The sequence below is a fragment of the Gymnoscopelus braueri genome, assembly GCF_963280865.1.
Source record: "Gymnoscopelus braueri genome assembly, chromosome: 20".
NCBI lineage: Eukaryota > Metazoa > Chordata > Actinopteri > Myctophiformes > Myctophidae > Gymnoscopelus > Gymnoscopelus braueri.
This window is the reverse complement of record NC_137622.1, coordinates 17,550,642-17,565,715: the sequence shown is the minus strand read 5'-3', so window position 1 is coordinate 17,565,715 and position 15,074 is coordinate 17,550,642. Positions and strand designations below refer to the sequence as shown.

The window sequence follows — 15,074 nt, the reverse complement described above, 5'->3', positions numbered from 1 at the left end:
ATGATGCTCTTTTCGGTGAAGCAGCAGAAGAAGGAGGAGAAACCTACTGGAGGAAACAAAGCCGGAGGTAAAAAATCTAGTGCAGCCCAGCTACGAATACAGAAAGACATCAGTGATCTGAACCTGCCAAAGACATGTGAAATCAGCTTCCCTGATCCTGATGACCTGCTCAACTTCAAAGTTATCATCTCACCAGATGATGGTTTTTACAAAGGAGGCAAATTTGTCTTCACCTTTAAGGTGGGACAGGGTTACCCACATGACCCCCCCAAGGTAAAGTGTGAGACCAATGTATACCATCCCAACATTGATCTAGAAGGAAACGTTTGCCTAAATATCTTAAGAGAGGACTGGAAGCCTGTGTTGACAATAAACACCATCGTCTATGGTCTACAGCATGTATTCCTAGAGCCTAACCCAGACGATCCATTGAACAAGGAAGCAGCCGAGGTCCTGAGGACAGACCGGCAGCTGTTTGAGAAGAACGTCCAGCGTGCTCTGAAGGAGAACTCTGGACGTGGTCGTGAAGTGACTCGTCAGCCCCGTTAGCTTACAACCTCTGCCCTGATTATTCCACACAATCCAGAAAAGTTATAAGAACTACGTCACTTCTGTTTTTAAAGGGCCAGCCGTCTATTGTCTGTAAGTCCCGTCGTGTATACCCTCTCATTTTGCCCAGATATGGAGTTTTTGCCCAAGTATGGAGATGACTCACATGTCATCACCTCCGGATTTTTTTACTGTGTGTCACCAAAGGGGTCAACCTTCCCACAGGAGTTCCAAACGGCTCTAGCAGTGCCGTTATTAAAGCCCCATCTTGTTTTCCGTTGTTTGTGTCTTTTTGTATTTTTTCACCTCAACCCAGACATACCCAGGGCTCTTTTTTAATTATCATTTAAGTAACTTTTCCCCATGCAGACAGCTGATGGGTCAGAGATGATCTTTTGTTGGTCAGAGACAATCTCTTTCTTTTTTTATTAACTAAGTTTTTGCCAGACCCAAGGGGTCGGCCTACATGAGGCTTTGTCGATCTACAAGCTCACAACGCGTCGCATCGCGCCGCGTTGTGAGCTTGTATATCTGCTAGATCTGCTGAGCTTGTAGATCTGCTAACAAGATCCCTTGTTTTCAACTGCATGGCCTATTTCTTGCCAAAAATCGAAATCAGTTTTTTGTTGGATTGTACGGGTTAATATAGTGTTTAGCGTTAGCATTATTTAATTTTAGCATGGATGTGGTCCCATCTGCAGTGGAAAACAGTAGTAAGTTGAGTAGAGTTGAGCCCAGTGTATCTATGTACATTTCGTTGCCGCCTTCCTCCAAGAAAGCCGTGGATTCCGTTGTGGTCTCAAAACTGTTCTCTGTCTCTGCTCTCAACTTATTTACTTACGATGTATTGTTGTATGAAGGAAGTCACATTTCAGTAGCTAGTGACCATGTTGCATGAGTTTGGACAAACACCATTGAAAAAAAAAACATTTTTTTGTAGAAGTCAGTCAATACAAGTGGTGGGCCACCACTCCAAGTACAGAATAGTTGTCTACACCCTCCCATGTGACCAACTTGCAGGGGCTAGCAGTGACAGGGAACTACAAGTGAGGGGGAAACTTATGGAAAAAAAAGGAACCAGGGGACCTGGTACTGCCAGACCCCTAGTGGTTGAAATCTGAATGGCCGGAAATCTGAATGGCCGACAGGGCACTACGTCACGCTAAGCTTGGCCAATCGAAAAGAGGGACATGTAAGCACCATATATGGACAAAAACGTTGAACCGTTTTTGTCCATATATGGACAAAAGAGGGACCGACAAAGCCTCATGTAGGCCGACCCCTTGGGTCTGGCAAAAAGTAAAGAAAAAACCCTGCACCAGGCTTAGAAAATTGCAGGGAGAAAAAAGGTGATCAGCATCCTCTCTTCTCCCTATCCTCTTTATGGTGTGGCTCTGTATGTGTGTTAGTTTGTCTTGGTTAATCTCACAAAATCAATCAGCGGCAAGTTATTTGTGCATACTGCAAGTAGGCCAAGGAAGTTCCTCCATACATTTTGTTTAACTTATTTCATATGGGTTATATATATATATAAAAAACACATATATCAAAAAACACATTTATTATAAAATGTAATCATTCTTTAGATTAATGCCTTACATTAATCTAAAGAATGATTACATTTTATAATAAATGTGTTTTTTGAGTGTTAACCGTGTCTGGGCTTTTACTTGCGGTTATGTCCAGTGTTTTAGGATTTCTCTACACATAATTAGTGGGTCCAACCAAGATTCTACCATTTTGACCCATTTTCTGGGAAGGGGTAGACTTGCTCCCAAGTCTGTCTTTTCCATAGGCGATATGCAAGTATTGTTTTGAGCTTGGTGATTTTTAGCAACTTGATTGGCATGTTAGTTTTGTTTAAGCAAGTGAGATTCACTGTACATTTTTTCTGAGCTTAGTAAAGTATTATAAATAAATAAATATATCGGAGGATTTGCTAAAGGTAAAGTCATTTGTGATAGCTCTGGCCTTTATAAAGAGGGAATTGTATTTTTGCCCTGAAGACATGTATTATTGGTTGTTTGGGTATTCTGGACATCTTTAATACTTGAGACTTTCAGCAGAGCATTACCAAGTCCCAGGCCAGAATGTAAAAAAAAAACGTGAAAATACTACTTTTTGGGTAGTTTGAACCCAAAAATCATTTCATTTAGTATTTCTGATGTAGGAAAAAAATATATAATATAATAATGCCTCCACAGAGAGGACCAGGGATTAGTGCTAGACTACGATGCTCCCAATGCATACAGACACAATTTCAGTCAGTTTGCTCCCAAAGGTAGAGCCCATATAATTAGGTTTACAGGAGAGAGGTGTTTTATACTACACTTGTCTCCAGCAAGGATGAGAGAGAACCTGCTGGAATCAGATTTCATGCTCTGCTGTCGTCATCATCATCAGTGTTGCCAGAAGAGAAATAAGCAAACAAATCTATGAAAACAAGCCCAAAAGAAGCGACTAAACACATTAGCACTTTAGTGGGTTCCAGAAATAAACTAATCATCCGAGCGATTTTACTCATATGGATTTTAAGCATTGACTGAAGGTGGAAATGTACAAATAAGAGTAATACAATAAACGCTAGAAACGAGTCAAACGACCCAACGACTACATTTCCCATGAATATAGACTTTAAGGCAGGCTTAATTAAATGTTCTCTTGATTTATCAAAGAAGAATGAATATCATAAACGATGCAGACCCCACCCCAAGATTAAAAATGTTTCACTTTTTTTCAAGATTTTCCCTTTGAAAATTAGCCGAACTACAAGCTCACAACGCGTCGCATTGCCGCACGTTGTGAGCTTGAATGTACATGCTCCACATGGACCTTAAATGAGAGCTAGGCATCTAGCCAAGACGTGACCAGCTCAATTTGTTCACCTTAGAGTATGAATACCTGTAGAGGGATTTGTGTTGAGACCTACTAAATAACATGGATTCTGTCTAAGCCTTCATGGAGTTCGAGACAAGCTTATGATTAATTTGAGCCAATTGAAACCTATCAAAGACAGTCTGCAAATTTTCAGTGGCCATTTCAAGAGTTGGGCCAATGCTGTATAAGATTGTGTCGTCCGTGTAATGGACATCACAGTGCAGAGAGGGGAGTGCAATGATATTAACATAAAGAGTAAAACCCAAAATTGGACCCAGAACCTTTACCAATTAAAAGAGACCTGGATCTAAACCATCAGCAACAACAACTGCACAAGGACTTTTCAGAACCGCCGATCCCCCCCAATATGCCCATAACAGGGTGGGGGCGGGGCATGCATTCCCTATTTGCATTGTTCCCGAGTAGGCCAGTGCCCTACGGGTATCGTTCTAGTACATAAAATGTCTGTAGAGCATGGACAGAGAGCCCCCTCTCCATCTCCCTCTCTGAACTTTGCAGGAGCATAAATGGGCCTTAAAGGGGAAATCCACCCATTTTCAATATTTAACTATGTCATTAATATAGCATAAAGGAGTTGTGTGGAAATAAGAAAAAATTAAAAAAAAAATTAACATTGCAAAAAAATGTAACATTGCAAAAAAATTAACATTGCAAATTACACTGTGATGACTCATCATGGTGTAATTTGCAATGTTAATTTTTTTGCAATGTTACATTTTTTTGCAATGTAAATTTTTTTTTACATTTTTTCTTATTTCCACACAACTCCTTTATGCTATATTAATGACATAGTTAAATATTGAAAATGGGTGGATTTCCCCTTTAAGGCATAAACCTTGAATCTCCATCTGTCCTTTGTACTGTACTGTACTGTACTGTATGTAATAATGTTCTAATGTTCCACTTCTTACATAAATGAATGTCCTATTTGATACTTAGATCGTCAGCGCCACGTCGCACAACAGTAGCAAAAATGGGATCTACAAACTTTAAGGAAAGTCAGTTCAACATACATGTAAACATAACATTTCCATCGACTTAAAACAACAAAACCAATCACCATGGCAATGCACTTCAAGGTTAGGGTTGACTTGACAGACACCATATTTGGGCAGGGTTAGTGACATCACCTTACGTGCAAATGATCTTTATAATGGTTCACGGATGGTAAAATTGAGTCTTCCTCTCTCCATCATGTCGAATGTTGCAGATACCAGGCTGTATAAGATTCTTGGCGTGTCTCCGTCTGCCACAGAAAATGAACTCAAAAAGGCATACCGCAAACTGGCAATACAATATCACCCTGACAAAAACCCAACTGGAGCTGAAAAATTTAAGGAAATCAGCTTTGCTTATGAGGTGCTGACAAACCCAGAGAAGAAAGAGTTGTATGACCACTTTGGGGAAAAGGGCCTGCGGCAAGGAGGGGGGTGTGGAGCAGGGACGGAGGACATCTTCTCCCACATCTTTGGTGGAGGTGGTCTGTTTGGCTTCATGAATGGGCATGGGCATGGGCATGGGCAACATGCACGTAACGGAGGTCGAAGGAAAGGAGAGGACAAGGTCCATCCCTTCCCGGTGTCCTTGGAAGACCTCCACAATGGGAAAACAACCAAACTAAAGATTAACAAGAACATTCTTTGTAGCACTTGTAACGGAGTGGGGGGAAAGACGGGGACTGTACAGAAGTGTGGTACCTGTAAGGGGCGTGGCTTTCGCATCATAACGAGACAACTGGCTCCAGGGATGCTCCAACAGATGCAGTCTGTGTGCCCGGACTGTAATGGAGAGGGTGAAATGATCAGTGAGAAGGACCGCTGTAAAAAGTGTCAGGGGACGAAGGTGGTTAAGGATGTGAAGATTCTAGAAGTGCATGTTGACAAAGGCATGCAAGACGGCCAGAGGATCTCTTTCACAGGGGAAGGTGACCAGGCGCCTAACATGGAACCCGGGGATATCATCTGTGAGCTGCAGCTGAAGGAACACGGGACATACAGACGAGAAGGAAATGACCTTTTGATGACCCATAAGATCGGCCTTGTGGAAGCACTGTGTGGATTCCAGTTCACAATTAAACACTTAGACAACAGAAAGATCGTCATCAAGCACCCCGCTGGCAACGTCATAGAGCCAGGCTCAAAGAGGGTGGTGCGAGGGCAGGGCATGCCACAGTACCGCAACCCCTTTGAGAAGGGAAACCTGTACATTGAGTTTGAAGTCCAGTTCCCTGGACACAACTGGACCAGTCTTGAGAAACTCAAAGAGTTGGAGGACTTGCTGCCCGAGCGGTCAAAGGAAGAAGTCATCAGCGGTGACACTGAGGAGGTCGAACTGCAGGACTGCAACCAGAGCTCCGCAGGTGTTGCTTTCCGAAAGCACGACAGCTATGAAGAGGAGGATAAATATGAGGGAGGAGAGAAAGCACAGTGTGTACAACAGTAGTCAATCATACTGTATACACACACTAAGTACTAAGTATACATCCGGCTTAAAACTGACGATGATGAAGGCCCGCTGTCCTGATTATTCCATGTACTCCTGAAAGGCTCTATGAACACTATATACTATTTTTTTTTACGACGCGGTACTGTACAAGGCAATTGAGACTACAAATGGTAATGTCTGTGAATGTCTGCCTGTCTGGAGCTAATCCCACACCTCTGGACTGATCAGCGCCATTTTTATTGTTCATGCTGGCAGGTAGGCCAAGCAAGTACCTCCACGAGCTTGGATTGGGCTGAAAACCTGCCTAAAGTTGGAGTAAGGCATCACAAACGACTGATGTCACAGACTGCCCCTTTATCCACATTTGATTTGATTTCTTTTTTTGGAGACTTACACTATGTCACTTTACCACTGCATGGAACCTCACCTTGGCTCCACTAACTTTTTTGGTTTTCAAAAGGTAACCAGTACCTGGTACTTTTGACGGTGTCTGACTTTTTTGTGTCTTTTTGTATGTTTGGAAACCGCTCAGCGCCATATTTCTTGTGCACACTGTGCCAGTGTTTTTTTTTATTGTCTCCGCCAGGCCGAAGGCATGGAGGAGAGTATTTTAACTATGATTTTATAATGGAAGCCAAAGGGCTTGGATTGTCCAGGTACATCTTAGACGACTCTTGTTTGTCTGTCTGGGACTAATCTCATAAACCGCTAGATGGCCAAATGTCAGGGAAGTACCTCCACACATTTTTTTACATGTTTTATTAGATAGAATTTTATATTTCATAATGGAAGTCGATGGATCGGGCTAAAACCTTGCCCAAATTAGAAGTCCACATGGGAGCCATGTCATTATTATTTGATCTCCTTCAGGCTGAAGGGCAAGAGGTGGGCCTAATATTGCAAACTGCTGGAACAGTCAGCACCAAATTTATTGTGCATGCTGCCAGCAGGTGAAGAAAGTACCTCCGCTCAATGTTTTTCACATGTACTGTATATAGATAAAAATATTTAATTATAATTTTATATTGGAAGGCAGTGGGGTTGGCTTGGGCTGAGACCTTGTCCGAATATGGAGTCATACGTCATGGACATATCGACAGATCTGTCAAGTCATACACTTGCGCAATATGGAGTTATTGGTCTTATCCCCCTTTTTATTTATAGAAAGGTGCGACCAAAGTGGAACAACAATTTGGTCAATTTGCCAACTCCCAATACCCCTTGTACTGTAGTTACTTGTCACCGCTTACACCTAGTGGTTGGTCATATGAAGTCTGAGATCCACATTGGAGCAAGGCCCAGTCACTGGGGCCCAGTGTACACCCACTGACACCCAGTCAATGTACAGTAACAGTTTACTTATTATAATGGGCACAATTGATTAATGCATAAGTGTATTGGTCAAACTTGACCCATAACAGTCAATCTCCTGGTAGATGGCTGCGTTGACTCTGGACTTAAAACACAGCGGACCAACATCAGCAGACGACAAGGGCACCCCAAATCATCTCTGTGGAAACTTCACAGAAGCCATCAAACAAGATATTTTAAAGCACTTCATTCCTCCATCTGCTGACAAGCTTTATGGCTGATTTTCCTTTTCCATCAGGACTACCCACAGTGCCAAAACTACTAGTAACTGGTTTGCTGACCATGGTATTACTGTGCTTGATTGGCCAGCCACCTCTTCCTCCATTGTCAAGAGGAAGATGAGACGACACAAGACCAGACCCAACAATGCAGACGAGCCTAAGGCTGCTCTCAAAGCAATCTGTGCTTCCATAACACCTCCGCATACTAAGTGTTCAGAAGATATTAATTATTTCTCATTATTTGTTATTATCTGAAGTCACAGTGCCACATCCAAGACATGTCAAAATGAAAATGTACAATTGGTCCAAAAACACAATGATCAAAGGGTGATTGCCTCCATGCCACGCTGCATCGATGCAGTAATTTGTTCAAAAAGGAGCCCCAACAAAGTATTGAGTGCATAAATTAACATACTTTTCAGAAGATCTGCATTTATGTTTTATAAACCCTTTTTTTATTGGTCTTATACGTAATATTTAAATATTTTGAGTCACTGGGTTTTTGATTTTCATGAGCTGTATGCCGTAATCAAGCCTGTGTGTGTATTTACAGTACAGTATATATGCATTGTTTTATGCATTATATATAACCCGCAGATACATATTACATCCCTTTTGCCCTTTACTTGGGACTGCATAGAAAAAAAGAGATTGTTATTGTGGTGGGTCTCCCCTTCATTATACTGATTCCAATTCTGAATGTAACAATAAACCAATCATTTGTAGTGCCAATAAACATGAAAGTTTACCGCCCACAAAAGGATGACTCCCAAGGACACATCAACAGGACAGACAAGGCTGTCTTCCAGAATAAAAAAAATCACACCATATCCTTTTCATATTTATAAACAAAATGAATTTTGTTAATTGGGCCAAATATCTGGGTCTTGTTGCCAGCACAACCTCACAATTATCAAATCATCATTCTGACAGACAATAGAATCCAACACCATTTTACCAAAACAGATCATTAAACTTTACTTTCATTCGAGTTGACAATTAATGAGTTTGAATTGACCCCACCCAATGATGTCATCAGGAAGAAGACTTATTCCATGGAGAGAGAAAAACTAACGAGGCCTACAGCCTCCCTGCGGGAACAAGGCCTATAGCCTCAGTGCTGGAACATGGCGCTTCTCGACTACAAAAGGGTAACTCTGAACGTTCGAAAAGCTTAAACTTTTCAGAACCTGTGATGTGATCTTTTTTTGTTTCCTTTTCCATGATAACCAGAACTGACGCTATGTCATACAACTGCAGCTTGCTGCTCTTATTAGCTGAGCGTGTTTCAGTGAAATTATCAGCAAAGTAGAAAAAAAACAAATACAATAAAAATATTATTAAATATGTTATATGTTATAAATTATAAACTGTTATAGGTGAATGAAAAATGTTATAGTAACATTATTACTGTCATCCCAATTTTGATGGATGCTCAAATGCTGCAGAAAGACGAGAATTGAATTGCGCTTTAAATGTGTTGTAGCAAAATTATTTTCTTTACCCTCATCACGCTGGTAATTAAAGATCAGGAAGTATGCAGAACCATAGACTTTCTGGTTATGTATTGAAGAACTAATGTTAGCATTCCGGCACGTGACGTGTCACTTGTACCGCTTAGTTCTTGTAGTCGAAAAGTGCCAGGTTAATTATAATTACTAAAATTGTTTATCTACCTAATATATAAACTAAACATTACAAGCAAATATGGAATGAACTACAGACTGCATTATTAATATACCATTACTACCGAGATAATAAATATGTAAACAGACTGTCACTGTAGTGAAAATCTCTCTTGGAGAATCAGTTACATAGCAGGCTGAGATATAAAAAGATTAGATGCACTGGATTTAGGTTGAAATATCCCTTCACTGAAACGGACACCAGGTCAGCTTCATCCCTGTCGATAATGGATGATGTACAGATGGACTGTGGGTATTTTTCCTGAATGGCACCATGGGCTGCAGTGCAGGAAGTGCAGGGGACAGAGAATTGTTGTTTTGTGGCATGAGACATCCAGCCGAGCCAGGCAGACGGACTGCTTTATGACCAGGCCTTCATAAACACCAGCAAACACAGTGTCTCTCTGTTCAACACTCCTAGGACAGACAGACAAACGTATACAATAACATAACTTAATATACAATATACCATACTATACTGAACTATACGATCATATGAAATAATATATTATACAATAATATAGCATACTGTAATACATTACTGCATTACATTATACCATAATTATAGACTATATACCATAAAACGGGTAGCTCAAATCACGCAATCTGATTGGTTGATAGCTGTGGATATAATACCCATATATCACAGCTAACAAGTCTAACGTCTTTGTTTAGTTCTGTATCACTCTGTGGGTAATAAAATAGCGATTAGGCTACAAACAAACTGTTCAAATATCACACGGTAGAAGAAATAATCAAAGACAAAATGACAAGATGGTCAACTTTGACCTCTGTCTAAGCCAAACTATGGGGCACTGGAGTTCATGTCTCACTTTCATTCTCAAAAGCAATCACAGGCAAAGCTAATTGATATTAAAGCTTTTTTTAATTGGGATGCGACTATAATTTTCATACTGCCATACTTAGTAACCATGTTATAAAAGCTCACTCCAGGCAACGGTATATTATGAAATAGTCACAATATATTAATATAGCAGGATAGAAAACCAACAGTACTATTAGGTCATAGGATAGGATAGAATAGAAAACCTGGAGTGCTAGAGGTCCTTGTAGGACAGAAAACCAGCAGTACTAGGGTCCACACCTGCACATTGTGAGATTTCCCAGCAGGCCTATGGGGAGGTGAAGGGCATGTGGTTCATCTTTAGATGGTTGTCTAGAATCTGAAACAACTCCTGGATGTTTGGAACGTAACCTGACTGCAGTTTGGACCACACAGGAACATCTACAGCACAAAACACAGCATGTTAAGTAGTATTGTGAGAGCAAACGGCTGCTGTGGATGTGGTATACAGTACATTGCTTAACATTTGTGCTGCATAGCAGTATAGCAGACTTGTATTGTTCCTGAAATGCATGGCCCCAAAGAAGCCAGCGCCAACCTAGTCATTGTAATTTGTTAATTCAGGTTGACTTCTCAGATATTCTCCATTTAGTGCCCTGCATTATGGTTTTGATTGGTTGAAGGTGTAGTCAATCAAACTGACTCACCATTTAGTGTGATCTCAAAAGCTCCGGTAGACAGGAAGTAAGTCTCCAGCATGTTACTGAGGAAGAACGCCATGAGGCATGAGAATATCTGAAACACACACAAATGAATACAACAAGTTGGGATAGAACGGTTATCAAGTTACTGGACCAGATCAATAATAGCGACAGTCACGATAAAATAAGTTCTCAGTCATAGTTTGGTGAAATGAAATTTCTCTCATGTCATTCATTATTCTCATTCAACCACCCGTGAAAGGATAATCGTAAAACAGTATTCTTTATAGCAGTTTTAACAATGTTTACAATCAAAGTTTGATCCTGTCTCATTTGTACAAGAATGAGATGAGTTTGCGTTAACTTGCAATCTTCCAACACTTTTCAGTCACAGACTTTCAATCGTCAGGCATAAATGATCCCATCTCATTAAAATTATTTTTAAAAACGCCTCACTACTTTTCTCCACCTCAAAGACAGAGAACCCCTCCTGGGAACTTCATATATGGAGATAATCGAAACGTCCAGGACTGACATCATAGTCCCAGATTTGGGCATAACTGTCATAGCCCGCTCCATATATGCCTGACACTACCTGACATCAACGTAGTGACATCAGGGCCACAGCCAACAGTATAAAAGGCCTCGGGATGCCTTGGCTAATTGAGTGTCCTTAGTGACACTCCAATCTTAACTCTTTCCAGAGTAACAAGCACGATAAGCTGGCCTTACAAACCAGTTAAGTACGGATTACATATACAAAGACGACTAGCTGGCCTTACAACCCTGTTAAGCCTCACAGCGGCTCTTGAGTCCGGTTCTTTTTTTCTTATCCATCATGTTTACCTTGTTCTCCTGGCTCCAGATCCAGGCCCGCGGCGTTGCCAAGCCCAGCAGGGGGAAGGGGTTCTGACCACACACTATCAGAGTGATGGCCAACAGCTTGAAGTATGAGAAAAAGTTACCTAAATACCTATACAAATAAGAGAAGTTGTGTAAATAATATAGCAATAACAATTAAAGAAGTTATCTGTATAGAACGTGACATCACAACGTTGAAAGTAATAGCTGAAAACCTCACAAGAGGTCATCTGTCCATTGAACTCAGTGGACGGGGGAGGGGTCGCTCGTTCTTGATTGTGTATCAAATTCAACAAAAGTAATATGGTATCTATGTACTGTATCGACATAAAAAAAAAAGATCTTCTACAGTATATGGCTGGCAGAAATACAAATCTATTTTCGTACAGAAATAAGAGAAGTTGCATGAATCTCTAAAGAAACATCGGAAAAGCATTTCTTTCTCTGACTGAGGAAGAGCTCCAGAAAACTGGACTGAAGAACACAGGTGGTCATGATGATGGTGTTACTTAATTCAAAATTTAAATACGTTTTTTGTTTTAAAAGGGGGAAAAAAAGAATAGCATTCGCCGTCTCACGCATGTTACGATACCCATTTTTTTGGGACCAGAGATGTATAATGCTGGAGATATATAATGTTCGTCTCGCGTGGCCAGACTGTTGCCTCCCACAATTTACAAATATTTCCGGCATACAGTCTGGGACTCGGAAGCTCTGATCATGCTTAAGGGGAAAGCGGAAAGCGGAAGCCCCTCCCCTACCCACTTCCGTTTTAGCATTGTGCAGTGGCGCAAAGGAGTCTGACTGGAATCAAAACAACAAGTGTTGAAGATGGCTAGTTCGTTAGCAGCAATGGAGATTTCAAAAGCTCTTTTCGAGTCAACGCTCTCTGAACTTTGTCTAATCCACACAGTGTTAATAATCTATATAGCATTCAGAGATTGTGGAATAGTTGTCTAGTGACGCGAGACTAGTTTCCACTGGGACTACAGGTCAGCGGGCACCGCGTCGTGATTGGTCGAATGTCTTTCCGGTCTGAGTAGCATAGAACAACCTCCGTTAAGCAGATTTCGGGAAGTGGAGTTCCAGACTCTATATAGCATTCAGAGATTGTGGAATAGTTGTCTGGTGACGCGAGACTATATAATGCTGAATGATCTTGACCCCCTGTCACCGATCGCTCATGTAGTGTGGAAACCACAATGACTCAAGACAACCGATTTAGAAGACAGAAAGTTGTGTAGTGTAGTGAACTGCACAGCAATCTGATAAGTTTGAAAGTAGTGCATTTTGTGCCTGTAGCAAACTGGAAATCAGAGCACCACTCTGGTACATTGGCAGTGAATTAAGCCCAAGTTATACGTGGTTGCGCCGCTTGCACATCATGTTGTGCACCGAAAATAGAAGATCTATAACGTGTCGCAGTGCTCTGCGTAGTAAGCTTGTAGATCAGCCATTTTCTTCTTTACTAATGGTTCATTGTAATTGCATTGATCTAGGATCTGATCCTTGTGCGCTTTACTATCAATTGATGACAATTTTATACCAGGAGTTTCTTTGTAAAGTTTTCATCATGTGAATTAAATGTGGTTATAATTGTTAAAGTGTCTAACTTGTTTATTGTGGTGGGGGGGTAGTTCTCTCCCTCTATGTGGATGTCAGGGTACAGTTGGCTGATTGAGCGCGAGTACTCCTGAAACACCTTGCTGTAGCCTCAGGAAATACTGCAAAACAGAGAAACACACCATGTTGTACAACATACACAAATCCCTGTCTCAAACTAAAACACTTTGGAAAGTTGCAGCTGGTGTATTAATTAATACAGAAAGCACATGATAAACACACACAGATTATTATTATTACAATAATAATGATGCATCAGCTGAAACCTTGTAATAAAGAGTAGCTACTTTAAATCTAGCTCATGTTGGGCTAGTAGCTACCTCTCAGTTCAGCAAGGGTGGTCACCAAGGACCTCCCAGTTCACTTTTATCACGATTCTTGGGCCATGATTCAATAAGATCATGTGTTGTTGCGATTCTGTGATACATTGCTATTTTGCTTATGATTGAAAAATGACAAGCCATAAGAGAAAACATAAGAAAACAAGAAAAACAAGAAAAAACTCGCCAAATTATAAATGTAAATCAATATGTCATTTCACTTCAGGATGAAAATAATACTTGTTCAGCCTGCTTCAGGTAAAAGATGAATGCAGGGGCCTTATGCTGAATCTCTAGTTTGCTATTTTCCATTGATTGTTTATGAAAGGCATTATTTGAGTCATTGTTTTACATATTAAATTCAGCTCAAGTTATTTGCTTATTCTTTTATTCATTATTCTGAACTGACCCTCCCACCTCCATCATATTGAGGATAAAGATGAAAGTGCATCCATCTCACCACTACTACTACTAATAATAATAATAATAAACGATTTATATATATATATATATATATATATATATATATATATATATTTATATATATATGCATAATCATAAGAGACAATTGATAAAAGACAAATAAAATCTAAGAATAAAGGCATGGGTTTGCTGTCTATTTATCAAAGCATATATATTTTTTAATAAAATAAACAAATAACCTATTGATAAAACGTGCTTCAGTCTCACCAGTACTGAAACTTCAGGCTGGGCCCGGTGTACAGGGAGAGCTTAGCCGGCCTCCCAGCCTCGGCCTCAGGCAGGCTGTCGGGCGGTAGGCCGACATCCTGGTGCTCGATGTACTGCTGTTGTTGACTCATATCCCTGCCGATATAAATGTCTTTTAAGGTCAGGGCTGTAAACAGCAGTACGGCCACCAGGAGCCCCGTCTGGCTGTATTCTGCCATCTCTCGCTTTAAACGGTCTTTTTTAGGGACCGCAAAGCCCTGTAAAAACAACCTGTTCGTTTTCTATCTATACACCTGCTGCTGGCCGGGTTGGTGTTGTGCTATGGATGGTTGGTGATGTGCTATGGATGCTACAACACACACATTCTAGCATGAAGGAGGAGGTCCGGTCAAACATTTCAAAATAAAACCCAACGGCCGCCTACTGCTGCATCGTTGAGTTAAATGACATTTAACTTAAAAAAATTAAGCAGATTGGACGCGTACCTGTCACAGAGAATGTTTTATTTCGTTTTTAAGTGTATTAGTACAATGTACCCATAATATGCAAAATAGCATTATAGAGTCTGAAGTCTAATAGCCCTAGCATTGCTTATCATTGCTCAGTGTAATTGAAGTACTGACTAGCCTATACAAATAAAATAGAAATTAAAACAAATTAACGCAAATTAATGTTGTAACCTCTGTGTCCGCAGTCACATGTTGTCAATTATTTATTATTATTTATTATAATTTTCTTGATTTTCTATTAATGTACTGATTTCATGATTTATGTTCTAAGCCATTTTTGTTATTTCATGCTCATATTATGGCTGGTGTTCATAGTAAATCTGTGAGTTGGGCAGACTCACGGTGAGTACTCCCTATATGGAGTCGGGTGAGTCACTCACCTATCACCCGACTCCA

General features: G+C 40.5%; 3 protein-coding genes across 3 annotated transcripts; 2 read left to right on the top strand and 1 right to left on the bottom strand.

The window, feature by feature from the left end:
* Nucleotides 1-549, top strand: LOC308075572 (NEDD8-conjugating enzyme Ubc12-like; the record flags this gene model as incomplete). The annotated part of the gene is made up of 1 exon (XM_080415518.1): nt 1-549. One exon carries the CDS (start codon nt 1-3, stop codon nt 547-549), a length of 549 nt encoding a protein of 182 aa, XP_080271644.1.
* A 3,963-nt stretch (nt 550-4,512) lies between these two features.
* On the top strand, nt 4,513-5,889 carry LOC308075571 (dnaJ homolog subfamily A member 2-like; the record flags this gene model as incomplete). Its single annotated transcript, XM_080415517.1, has 1 exon — nt 4,513-5,889. The coding sequence occupies exon 1, from the start codon at nt 4,612-4,614 to the stop codon at nt 5,887-5,889; it is 1,278 nt and encodes a 425-aa protein (XP_080271643.1). The 5' UTR covers nt 4,513-4,611.
* Nucleotides 5,890-8,312: 2,423 nt separating this feature from the next.
* Nucleotides 8,313-14,484, bottom strand: selenot2 (selenoprotein T, 2). The gene is made up of 6 exons (XM_080415886.1): nt 14,170-14,484; nt 13,150-13,260; nt 11,522-11,648; nt 10,682-10,769; nt 10,275-10,415; nt 8,313-9,586 (listed from the first exon to the last, which is right to left on the bottom strand). Exons 1-5 carry the CDS (start codon nt 14,385-14,387, stop codon nt 10,303-10,305), a joined length of 657 nt encoding a protein of 218 aa, XP_080272012.1. The 5' UTR covers nt 14,388-14,484; the 3' UTR covers nt 8,313-9,586; nt 10,275-10,302.
* Between the last annotated feature and the right edge of the window lie 590 nt (nt 14,485-15,074).